Source organism: Nothoprocta perdicaria, unplaced genomic scaffold, assembly GCF_003342845.1.
Source record: "Nothoprocta perdicaria isolate Ctin4 unplaced genomic scaffold, notPer1 scaffold_187, whole genome shotgun sequence".
Taxonomy (NCBI): Eukaryota; Metazoa; Chordata; class Aves; order Tinamiformes; family Tinamidae; genus Nothoprocta; species Nothoprocta perdicaria.
The window spans coordinates 1008637-1020953 of NW_020455060.1; the positions used below are offsets into that span (position 1 = coordinate 1008637).

General features: G+C 61.8%; 1 protein-coding gene across 1 annotated transcript in view; it reads left to right on the top strand.

Moving 5' to 3' along the window:
* The first annotated feature begins 325 nt into the window (after positions 1-325).
* Positions 326-12317, top strand: part of SDK2 (sidekick cell adhesion molecule 2) — a 46329-nt gene continuing 34337 nt past the window's right edge. The window contains exon 1 of the mRNA XM_026036861.1: positions 326-504. Within this exon, the coding sequence (XP_025892646.1) occupies positions 326-504 (179 nt within the window). The remainder of the gene's footprint in view (positions 505-12317) is intronic.

A 12317-nucleotide genomic window follows, 5' to 3' on the forward strand; every position in this document is an offset into this window, starting at 1 on the left:
TCCCCCCACTGACCTCTAATGACCGGGTGCTGCCTCCTGAGCTCAGCTGGAAGGCAGCTCTGCAATTAGCAAGTGTCCCGCTGTGATAAACCCTTCGTGTCTGCGCACACGGTGCGCGCTCCAGAGGGCCTGTCCCTGTGCCCTTGCGCATCAGGGGCACCGGCCTGTGGTTGGGGCACCCATGGGTGGCACAGGCACCCATGCACGGCACATGCACCGAGCATGCACCCATGCACGGCATGTGCACCCATGCACCGAGCATGCGCCCATGCTCAACACGTGCACCCATGCACCGAGCATGCGCCCATGCATGGCACGTGCACCCATGCATAGCTCACATGAAGTGTGCATCCGTGCTCTACCTGGCAGCCAGCACGAGTGTCCCGAGCACATCCAAGACTGGATCCGCCTGATCCTGAGCCGCCTCGCCACTGCTCCTGACCCACTTTCCAAGGTGCAGAAACTCTCCGTGAGCAGCTCCGAGGTGGAGCCGCGCACAGCGGGGTAATTGGGACACAGAGGAGCAAAGGGGCAGGCGGGCGAGCAGGGCACAGGGGCGCTGCCCTGCTCTGCACGTGCCGGTGCTGCCCTAAGTATTAATTACTTAGGAGCTGGGGAGCCTCGTGCGTCATTAGTGGGGTGACGCTCGCCTCTCCCTCCACACTCTCCTGCACCGGCAGCACACTGCAGAGCTTCCAGCTCCACGCGGCTCTCCATGTCCCGCGCGAGGGCATCCCGGCTGATTTAAAGCAGTGCAAGCGGTTGATAGAAAATAATACTAGAAAATAATACATATTATATGTCCTTACTGCGCCGCTCCTGGGTCGCGGGGCACAGTGTGGCCGGAGCACGGTGCATCCCAGGCATCCAGACCTCCCTTCATGGCCACGGCATTTGCTGCAGGCTTCCCATGCACCCTGACAGCCAAAGGGTTTCCATTCCCAAGGGATTTGCTTCATGAGGAGGCTCCACAAACCCCATGCGCTCGTTTGGTGCCTCTCAGGTGCTGCTGACGCCCATTCCCAGCCCGGCTCCTATGGCCTTGCAGAGCAGGAAAGCGCCCAAGGAGCCCCCCTTCACTCCAGTCCCTTTTTGGGGAGCCAAATGTGGCTACTGGGAGCCGGAGCTGGACGTGCTGCTGGGAATGTGGCCACATCCTGCTGGAAATTCCAGGCCAGGAGATGCCGCACAAACTGGTGAGCCGAGCCCGGTGCAGGTTCCTCTGAAGGCACGGAAAACGTTTCCGCAATATCCCGAGCAAAATCATTTATTCTTGACAAAAATCCAATAAAGAGCTCAGGCCTCCTCCATGGGCAGATAAAGCCCAGATTAACGGGTTTGCCAAGATCAAGGAAAAAAAAAATAGAGGGAGAAATGCTGGGAAAATGAGTGTGGGATGGAGAGGCGCCGGCTCCCACCTTCTCACTTTCCCAGGGCTGTGCAGCTCAGGGTTTTATTACAAAAAGCCACCTAAGTATTACAGGCTAATCCGTAAATCCCAGCCTAGTAAAATATGTGATGGATTTTGTAAATTGTGCCCTTTACAAATCTCATTGAACTTCGTCCCCCCCTCGCCAAAAGCTCCCTTTTCTGCTCCGCGCTCCCCGGGCCGGGGTTGGGCTCCATGCGGAGCGGGCAATGCCCGGCGCTCCGGGCTGGCACCGGGTCCCGTGTTGTGTCCGGGTCTTGCCAGGGGAGCTCCAGGCCTCAGATTCCCAAAAAATGGGACCCGAGGGATGCGGCTGCTCCTTGGGCACCACAGGAAAGCCAGGGAGGGGTGGCAGCCTCCGGAATGGAGTGGGATGCTCATGGATGTGCCACAAGGATGTCCCCATGGGCACTCCGGGCATCCCGCGTCCGCCGCTTCCCGCGGCTGCACCGGGGCCCAGGCAGGACCGCGGTGCCGGTGCCGGTGCCGGTGCCGTGCGCTTGTGTCACCGCGCGGGGGAAGCGGCAGGGTAACCATGGCGACCGCCAGGTTTGCCCATGCCTGTCCTTGCCGCTCACCTTGAGCTGCCACCGCGGGAGCGGGGTGGCCCGGCCGGCCCCGGCGCTGCCACGTCCGTGAACAGGGAACGCGCCGCCCGCCCCGGGCCCCAGAGCCGCTGATGGATGCCGCTGCTGCTGGCAAGTGGTGGCATTTGCTGTCACCTCCCTCCTGCCGCTGCGTCCCCGCGCTGGCCGGCAGCGCTCCCTGTGCAAGCTGCGCATCCCGCATCCCACATCCCTGCATCCCGCTGTGCCAGGGCTCCGCAGCTGCCCCAGCAAGGATGCTGCTGCAGCAGCTGCGGTGCTGCTTGTTGCTCCCACGGGATCTGCTGCCATGGGATCTGCTTCCAAGGGATCTGCTCCTGCGGGATCTGCTCCCTGCCATGCGCCTTGCAGTGACGTGGCAGCTCCCACCTTGGCACCATCCCTGCTGCCATCCCGGCTGCCTCCGTTCCCAGCCAAGCCTCCCAGTTTGGATACGGCCGCGGGCACCGCGGTGCAGGGACACGTGGGGCCGGGCTCGGCTCGCGCTCCCGCCACCGCTGCCAGGCGTTTTCCACAGCCTGCCAGGCGTTTTCCACGGCTGCGCTCCGGCTCTGGCACGGCCTCGCGCCACGCTCGGCGCCTGCCAGCCGCCAACGCCGCCCCCACCCCACTCGGAAGCGCTGCTTCGTTCCCAGATTTACAGCCTGGAACATGGAAAAGGGGGAGGAGAGGAGGAGCCCTGTGCAAGCAGCCTGGAGTGACGGGAGCCGGGCAGACCCGAATCCCTCAGTTTTTCCCCAGTTTCTCAGTCCTGCTGCCCCAAACCTGGCAGCTGGCACTGGACACATGTGTCCGCCATCCCTGTCCTTGTTCCCATCCTTGTCCCTGTCCCTATCCTGCCCCAGGGCAGCTCTGGCCACTGGAGCTCTCTGGCATGGGGAGCCAGAAAGGGGCGTCCTGTTGGATCGGCCACAGGACGCGTGTGCAGCAACACAGAGCTGGAATGTCCCTCCCGTGTCCCCAAATGTCCCCAAGACGCGGGCTCTGCGCCAAGCCACCACGCCTGGGGCCCTGGGTGCTGCAGGGCCGGCAGCGCGGGGCCCCGCTCCGCCGGGAGCACCGTGACAGTCCCGCTCATGAATAAGTGAGGGGAAAGCAAAGTGGCTGCCTGACGGCACGGTGACAAGCGCGCGCCGAAACCGCGGGGAAAAGGGAGCGATTTGAGGGATTCAATTATTCAGCAGCCGCTTGTTCCCGCTCTGCGCCGCGGGAGCGCCGGGAGCCGCGGGATGCGGCCGCGCTGCGCGAGCCGGCTTGGCGGGAGCTCCGGAGCGCCCCGCGCTCCCCTCGCCTCCGGCTGCCCTGGGCGGCTCCGGTTGCATCCTGCACCTCCAGCCCCATGGACGGGGACAGGGTGGCCCGTTTCAGACTCCTTGCCCAAGGGCACCTCCTGTCTGCTCCATTCCAGGTGCCCGCTCGGCTCCAGGTGCACAAATGCTCCCAGGTGCGTCCAAGCAGCCTGACAGGATGGGAGCCCCGGGGCACTCACTCCTGCACAGCCGCAGCTCCCTCTTCCCGTCCGTCCCTGGCGGGAAGGGTGGCACGGAGTGGACGCGCTCAGTGCCATGGGCTGCAGTGCTGCCTGTTCCAGCGGGCACCGGCAGGCGCCAGCCGCCTGAGCACTTAATTAAGGAAGTGAATGGGCAGGAGCGCGGGCTGGCGGGGCCGCCAGGCTGGCATGGGCGCCTCTTGGCTCGCGCGCTGCCGCCGTGCCCGGCCCTGCAGCCTCCGCGCGCGAAAGCCGCATTTGGGAAGCGTCTGGTTGGGAAGGCTGCACGGACACCCCTGCATCCAGGGAGCTGCTCCGCGTCTCCATGCACTGGAGTGCCCCCGGGGGCTGATTTACAGCCCTCCCGTGCAGAGCGTGCAGGTTGCGCTGCCTCTGCACCAAGGGGCAGCGCGGGCAGCCCGTGCCAGGCAGCCGAGGCCGGAGCGCTGGGAATGGCCCTTCTCATGCACAGAGCCATTTGCAGGTGGAAACGTTGTCAGATACCGGCATCATCTGCACGTGGATGCGGTGCACTCAGCTGCCAAGGATGCAGGGCAGGTCTCCCCGCTCCGTCAGGCATTTCCACCGGGACGAGGGTGGGATGCTCAGGGCTGGAGCGAGCACCAAGCGAGCAGTGTAGGTAACTGCTGTAACCCCAGCCAAGCTGCTGCTGCAGCACCCACCAAGCTGCTTGCTGATTCCCGAGCAATTATGCAATGCGGCGGGAGCCGCGTGCAGCAGGACAGATGTCCTGTCATCCTCGAGCACCTGCACGCAGTTCCCGGTGTCACAGAGAGGCTGTGGCGCTTTCGGGGGGAATTAATCAGAGAGGAAATAACAATATTAGTCCCCCGGAGCCGTGCGCGGGGCGGCCGCTGGAGCCCGGTTTGGGCGGCTCTCATCCCGAATTTCCCATCGCTTTTATTCAAGCACCGGAGCTGCTCTCCACGCTGCGGCCCCGCCGCTCAGGCAGCCGAGCGCGGCGGGTGATTCAGGGAGGGATGATGGACGAGCCGCTCGCTGCCGCGCTGGCAGCCGCCGCGTCTCCACCGGGAGGAGGGACGGGCTGCGGAGGGGGCAGCTTTCCCAGGAGTCGCCCTCTCTGCCGGCTGAACGGCGGCTGGCTGGTTGTGCCGCTTGCGGAAAGGCTGGGCTGCCTCGCTGACGTGTCCTGGCACCGCGCGCACGCTCCAGGTGTCTTTTTTTTTTTTTTCTTTTTTTTTTCTTCTTTTTTTTTTTCCTCGTTTTAAATGAGATTTTGAGAGAGCCTTGCAAATCGATCCCCAGTCACCCATCGCCTGCCTCCACCTTGGGTTAATGGATCCCTGTATCACTGCTGTGGGAACCTGGGCTCATCCCTGGGGCTGGTGCTGGCAGCGGGCACTTCTGCATCCGATGGGGATTCGGGTGTCCCGAGCTCCTGTGGGTGCGGCCGTGTCCGTGGGCTCTGCGCTGGCGCTGGGTGCACTTGGCAGGGCCGGAGCTCGCTCCGTGTGAGCTGCATCCCGGCGTTGGCACCCCGGGGATGCCACATGCAGGTCCCTCTGCCTGCCCGCACACGGGCGCTTCCAGCCCCGTTCCGTGCACGTCGGCGCTCTCCCTATAGACACGGGTGTGCGCAGCTTTATGGCATCCGAAATGGAAAAGACAATTGCATGTCAAAACCGATCCGAGGAGCACATTTATACCCGGCGGCTTTTATGGGATTCCCACTGATTGATTCAGGCCCCATAAAACTTCCCCCGGCAGCTCCCGCGCTGGCAGCCGGCTGCCTCCCGGCGCGGCGCGCTGCAACAGGAGTGTGATTGACTTCCCCGGCTGCGATGGGATTCGAGCAGGATCCCTGCGCGAGCGGCTCCTTCCCGGCTCCCCGTCAGATAAGGAACGCGGTGGCTGCCGCCATCCATCACAGCGCAGGAGCAGCCACCAGCACCCAGGCTTCTCACGAGCCCCTTTGCATTTGGAACCGCTTCTCCTCCTTGCAGAGGTGAATGTCACACTGCGGGGACCAAGTGGCCACCCCACGGTGGCGAGGTGCCAGCGGGACGGAGCAGCAGCCACCGAGCCGGCCAGCGCGGCCGGGGGAGCTCGCGCCTGAAGCTCATCAGCATTAATCAGCGCAGCCGCCCTTGTGTGAAGCCGGCGCCCGGCAGTTTGGGGAAGGCATTAAATCCGCGTGTCGGTGCAATTAATCATCATCAGCGCCGAGCGGCTCTCCTGGCGCGTGCACACGCCCTGGCCGCGCGCGCGCCCGGCGCGGTGCCGCGTGGTGTGTCCCGCGCGCCGGGGACCCCGCGCTCCGGCCGCGCTCGTGCCGGGTGTGCACGGGTGCACGGGCGCTGCCCAGAGCCCGTCCTGGAGGAGGGGGACGTGGCGGAGCTCTGCAGTGTCCCCGAGTGCCGGCACGCGCTGGAGCGGCTCGGGCCGCCCGCGGCGCCCGCCTGAGCGCACTGACCTTTCCCGGCGCTTCCCGCTCAGCCCCAGCTCCGGGGGCCCGGCCCCTTCCCCACCACTTCCCTCTATCCTCCTAGCCCTGACTCCCGTAACTCGGCTGGCACTTATTAATATTTATAGGTCCCGCGGAGCAAGGAGAGCTTGGACACAACCAGGACACGTATTTTGTGACATGGGGACAGGCAGCCGGCTGCTGTCTGAAGGGACAGTGGGGGAAGGAGCGGGGACAGGCCCTGTCCGGCATTCCCGACTTGCCGTGGCGATGGGAATGGCTCTTGTCACCAGGGTCCTGCAGGACTCTGAGCCCTCTTAGGCTGCAGGGGGACAACGTCCCCAGGGATCGCGATGGCATTGCTTGTCCAGGCTGTGTCCCTCCTTGCAGCATCAGCCAACATCACCTGGGATTGGGGCAGAAACACTGGGATTGGGCCTGGAAAGGCCTTGTGCCACCTTCCTGCCATGCAGACTGATGACAGCTGATCTGGGAAGTGGCCGCTTGGGACCAGAGCCATGGCATTCCCACCGCATTGCATTTCAGGACCAGGAACCATTCCTAGGACCAGGACCGGGACTGGGCTCGGGGCAGCACCCCATGAGTCCCTGTTGCAAGACAGCCAAGACGGTCGGGCCCCCGCCTGCTCCAGCACCTTGTGGGGAGACATGTCCCCCCTACCCCCTTTATAAAAAGCAATGCTCCTGTAATAAAGAATTTAATAACCCGCTGTGCCTGTGTGGATAGAAAACTCATTTGTTTAATAGGCAGCAGTTTGGCTTTGTCATGTTCATTTAGTTTTTAATGACGCACAGTTGTGCCAATATTGATTTTAGCTTATAGGGACTCAAAAAATTTACTATCTGGAATTATCTGAAATGTAGCCGTTTTATCTCGCAGTCAGGAAGACAGATCTCTCCCCCAGCTCGCTCACAGCACCGGCACGGGCTGCGCAAGCTGCTTGCAGAGGATGAGGCTCCATCCCGCTCCAGCTCTCCGGCATTCCGCCTGCATCCCAGCTGCATTTCCCAGCACTGGAGACCACGGGCCTGGGTGCATGGGGAAACTGAGGCAGGGGCCACGGGGACATCCCTGGAGTGGAATTTTGCTGCAGTGGTTGAGCTGGGAGTTGGGCTCCGAAGTCTTAGAGGACATTGTGATGTGGTAGGATTGGGGCAGGAGCTGCTGCCGTGGCGCGGAGCACGGGGATGCTCCTTTGGGATGCTCCGGTGTCCTGGGCAGCTTGCAGGGTGTGGAGGGCCCCTTGCAGCCTCTTCCCCGGGTCCAGCCGGGCTGTTTTGCCCACATGCACAGAGCAGTTGGCTCGGAGGTTCTGCTAAGGGCGTTGGTGGCCTCTGCTCCTGGTCCCTGCTCGCACCCCATCCCCGTCCCCGCTTCAGCAGCCGGCTCTGCTGGCCCTCGCAGCCCGTGCTCGCTGGCATTCATTATGCAAGCCCGTAAATACATTATTTACTATTTCTACTATTATTATCCATTATTTACCACCTGATCTTGTCGTGCTGGCAATCAGCGCTGCACCTGAAGCCCGTGGTGCGGGAAGCCGGGGTGGAGATGCCGGAGAGCCCCAGCTCCGTGTGGCTGCAGGGCATTAGTGGAGGGGCTATGGGGACCCCAGGGGCTCCGCGGTGGGGACACGGGGTCTTGGTAAGAGCAAATGGAGAAAGTGGCTTTGGTGTTTGTCCCTAAACAGTGAGCTGGGGTCCTTCTATGCTCCTTGGATCCGGACAGCCCCTTATCTGAGCACCAAATGCTGGGGGCAGTTTGTTCCCGGGTGTTTGGAGATGCTCATTGCAGATGTCCCAGAGAAGGTGCAGAGCTCTGCGTCCAGCTCCGGGGCTGCCAGCCGGCTGGTATTTAGCCTGGGATCCTTTAAAACATCATTTTCTGGAGACATGTGATTAACTGTGAGTCTTGGATCTGGTTCCTAATGAGCCCACCTGGTCTCCAGCCACTGTAATTGAGAAACGCTCAGGAAGGCGGCCTTTAAATGTTAAGAAACCATGTTAAAACGAGCCAGCGCTCCCGCTTGCATTTTTAATCTCCTGATTTTTCCATGAGCCCCGGGGTCTGGAGGGCGGCGTTTCATCCAGGGTGGCCGGGCCGTGGCGCGGGGCTGGCGCGGTGCCCGCCGCTGCCCACCCCAAACTCACACCTTTATTCGGCGCCGCCAAAGCGGAGCTGCCACCGCCAAACCCTCCGGGTGAGCAGGACCCGGCTGTCCCGGCACCGTGGAAGACACGGAGGTTTGTCCAAGTCCTTCCCCCCAGCGGGACTCGGGGTTATGGATGGGCTCATGCCAGCGATGCGGAGCCCGCACACGGGGCTGTGTGCTCGTCTCCGTGCTGAGGTTTGGGGGTTTGCATGTGTGTACGCTGAAATCCTGCCCCCAGGCGATGCTCCAGGAGAGGGTTTGTGCCCGTGAGCCCCGAACCGGAGACGGGCCGCGAGGGCGGGAGCAGCAGCAGCCGTTCCGCCCGCCGTGCGGCTTTGGGAATCCCTGCGCACGCTGCTCTGGAGCCCTCCTCCCAGGGCAGCGGGTGGCTGGATCAGCGGGGATGTGGCCTTGTGGGAATGGGGAGCACCTGGAAACCTACGGGCCCTGCGAGGAGAGCTGAAAAGCACCGGCCGGGCTGTTCCTGCTCCCCTTCCATAGCTCCGTCGGTGCAACCCAGCCGGGCATGGGAACGGGAACGCTGCCCATCCCAGGCCGGGAGGAGCCGTGGGCAGATCTCCGTGTTCTGCTGTGACCCTGGGAAGCTTCTGGCAGCTCTTGGCTTGTTGCCGAACAGCTTCTCTCCAAGAGCAGAGCCAGATCCGGGTCAGAAGCGGGACTCTGCCATTGCCATAGCCTGGGAGATGTGCCCTGCTCCCGACCGGCTTCTTCTTCCCTCCCGCCCGAGCATCCTGTGACCAGGACTGGGCTCCCTGACCCCTGTCACCACAGGGCCCCCAGGGACAGGGCAAGGAGCCCTGAGCCCCCCTGCCCTGACAGCGGGGACGTGCAGCTCAGCCTTGCCCTGAGCTTGAAGGAAGATCTTAATTGGACTGAGACGCTCGCAGCAGCTGATGCTGGGAGAGAGCTCAGCTGGGAAGAGCAGGGCTGGTGGGGAGGACGGAGCTTGCTCCTGCTGCTATTTCTTCTCTCTAATTTTTGAAGACATCAAATATTTAAGACATGTTTCTCTTCTGAGCTAGTTTGGAGGCTCCTTGCACAGCATCTGGGGCACTGTGGAGGCCTGTTTGATGCCCTTCAATGCAAGGCAAGGGGAGGTGGTGTCAATCCTGCTGAAAATGGAGCATTTGGCTGCCTAGGGGCCAAGTAACCGTGTCCGGGGCCTGGAGCTGGGAGACAGAGGTGTCTTGCAGGGAGCTGCCCTGCAGAGAAGGAGCCTGTCTTAGGACTCATTTTAAACCTAGGAGTTGATCAGCAATGAACAGTCCCGCCGATCTACAGCACTACCTTAAATTACCCCCTCCAGGAGAGCAGATCCTTCTGGAGAAACTCAGGAAAACCTTCCAGTCCTAATTTTAAAAATGCCCAATATCGGGGAGCCTCATTGCAGCCTGCGGTGCCTCAGTGAATTATTCCCACCGTTAGAAACACGCTTCTTATTGCTAACCTGGATACACCTGGCTTCGGCTCCTGCCTCTGGGAGCTTGTTACGCTTCCATCCGCGGGACTGCGGAGCCTCCGTTATCGAATTTCTCTTCCCGCTGCTGCTGCCCATCACCTGCCTGAGCCCATGTCCGCTCCTCTGATGGAGGAGAAGGATGGAGCTCCAACCTGGGGCTCATCCTTGGGCTTCTCTGCCGCATTCCCAGCACCTTCCTGGAGCAGGGAGCTCCATGGGAGCCTGGCATGGCCCGTGGTGGGTCACGGTGCGTTGGTGGCACATAGGGTGTCATCCTGCTTAGGATATAGTGGTACAGTGGGTGTCTGCTCCAGGGGCAACGGGGGCTGAGGATGCCTCAGGAAGCTTCTGGCTATTGTGGATCCTCTGGATTGTGCTGACTTCTGGTCCCTGAAACGCCTGGCAGTCGAGCGGAGACTTCTACATTTCAAATAGAGCCTTGATCTTTTTTTGGAACTAGCCTTGGTTTCGGAGGAGAGATTTTAATTCGAGCCCAGCCCATTTGGGATTTGACTTTGATGCGCCCTCTTCGAGAGCGAGGCAAAATAACAGCGTTCCCGACTGCAAATAGGCCCACGGCGACCACTGGCTGGCGGCTGGGCCGGCGCTGCGGCTGCGCAAGGGTAACCCGTCATTAGGAGGGGCTCAAAGCTGAGCTCAGACCAGCGGGCTTCCAGAGCAGAGGGCTCCGACCTCCAGCAGGATTCGGGGAAGGGCATTTCTGGAGGGGAGATAAAAAATGAGATTAAAATGCAAGCTCCTGATAAGCACTTGGAAGCCTGCATGCCTTCACCCCTCCCGGGGCAGTCTCAGACAGGTGAAAATCATGCAGCAGGGCTTGCAGCCGGTCTGTGTGCACGTCACACTATAACCAATGGTGAAATGACAACGGACACTGCCCCAACTCCCGCTCGGGAGGGGGGTCCGGACCGGCCACGTCACACTGCTGCAGGATGATGTCCAAGCTCGCGTGGGATGGAGCACGTGGCTGGTCCTGAGTGGGGTGACCTGGCCATAGTCTGGCCTCAGCCCCCTGCCCGCCTGGCGCATGGACAGGCTCCCGGGACAGCTGGATGTGGGGATGTCAAAGAGCCCCTGATCCCTGGGGGACACAAACCTTGCACCAGCGCTGTACAGGGCAGCTCTAACAGCCCTGGAGAGGCAGGTATCTGCCTGGGCACTGCAGGCTGATATGCGGCAGGCACGGAAACGTTTCCTGGGGTGGGAGTGTTTGCTGTGAAATCGAAGCCTGTCCAGTCTGCCCAGACGACTGTGGTCAAACAGGTACCTGTGGAAGGAGGTAATAAATGGCTCACACCTTGGCAAGATTAATTGTAATAACCATAAATCCCTGCAGGCCCTAGAGGCAGGCGCTGGATTTATGGTCCGGGAGACGGGAGTTCCTATTCTTTATGGAACAAAGCCCCGATCCCGCAGGGGTTGGGAACGTGCTGAGCGTTGCTGCTGCTGCTCCTTGCTGCAAAGCATGCGGGGCTGAGCCCATCGCAGGAGTCTGAGCTCAGTGCTGGCCAGCACTCCTTGCTTGTCCCGGCCTGTACCGGGAAACACCTCCCTGAGGGGTGAGCCAGGACTGTGGCCGCCCTCCGGCACATCGATCCCTGTCAGCGCGGCAGGGAACGCCAGCCAGGGCGCTGATGGATGCTGGGGTGGGTGAGCGCTGGGGTTTTGTTCAGTCTGGCTTCAGGAGGTGCATGGGAGGTTTGGCAGGAGCTCTGCAAACGCGTGGCGTGCGCACAGGTACCGTTCCCCTGCGCGCACGCCGTGATTTACATGCGAGCGCATGCAATGCAGTGGAAACGCAAAGCAGTGGCCAGGCACCAACGCACGCAGTCGTATTGACCTCTGTGAGCGCCTCCTCTGTCCCTGCCCTGAATTGACTCCGATTTCCTCAGATGCCGGGCCTGCCTCAGAATAATCTGCTCACGCTTTCGCCCTGCCCCTTGCAGGTCCCTTGTCTGAAAGACACTGTGTGCTCGGGAGGCTGATCAGCAGTCGGGGTGCATGTTTCCCTCTGTGCAGATGCTGTAGGTCCTTGGGTGTCAATGTGCTGTAGCAGCCCTGACTGATCTGCGCTTGCCCACCGAATGCGAGGCCCTGTGCTGACATAAAGCACTGTCATCTCTGAAGGATGTGCAGGCAAGGTCTGGTCCTCGTAGGGGGTCTGGGCATTAGTGAATGCAGGATCAGGTCTGAGGAATGGTATGTTGTCTGGGATGTGCTGTTAACTCATCTTGGAGACTGGAGACTGGTCTGTTTGCTTTCACAATCTTGTGGCAGGGAGTTCTGCTGGTTAATCATGCATGGCTGGTCTGCAACAATCAATCACCGTGATAGGTTTTTAATCTTTCCCCTGGGACTACATGGTCCTGGAGGAGTGAGGGAAAGCCTGGCTTGCCCCCCAGGCAACCCTTCCCCTGGCTTTTGAGCAACCTCAGCAACACCACGTCACCCTCCTGTGCAACGGGCACTGCGAGCTGATGCTGCGGGTGGCAGTGGTGGAGCTGAGGGCACCGGCGGGAGCTTCCAGGAGCTCGGAGAGGAGAAACCTGCTGCTTCCGCAGCCGGGAGCGGCCGCGCTCCCGCGGGAAGGGGGGCCGCCCGCTCCGCGCCAGCCGCGGGGGACGCGCCCGCTCCGCCCGCGGCTCCGTGCGCGCCCGGCCGCGGCCGCTGGGTA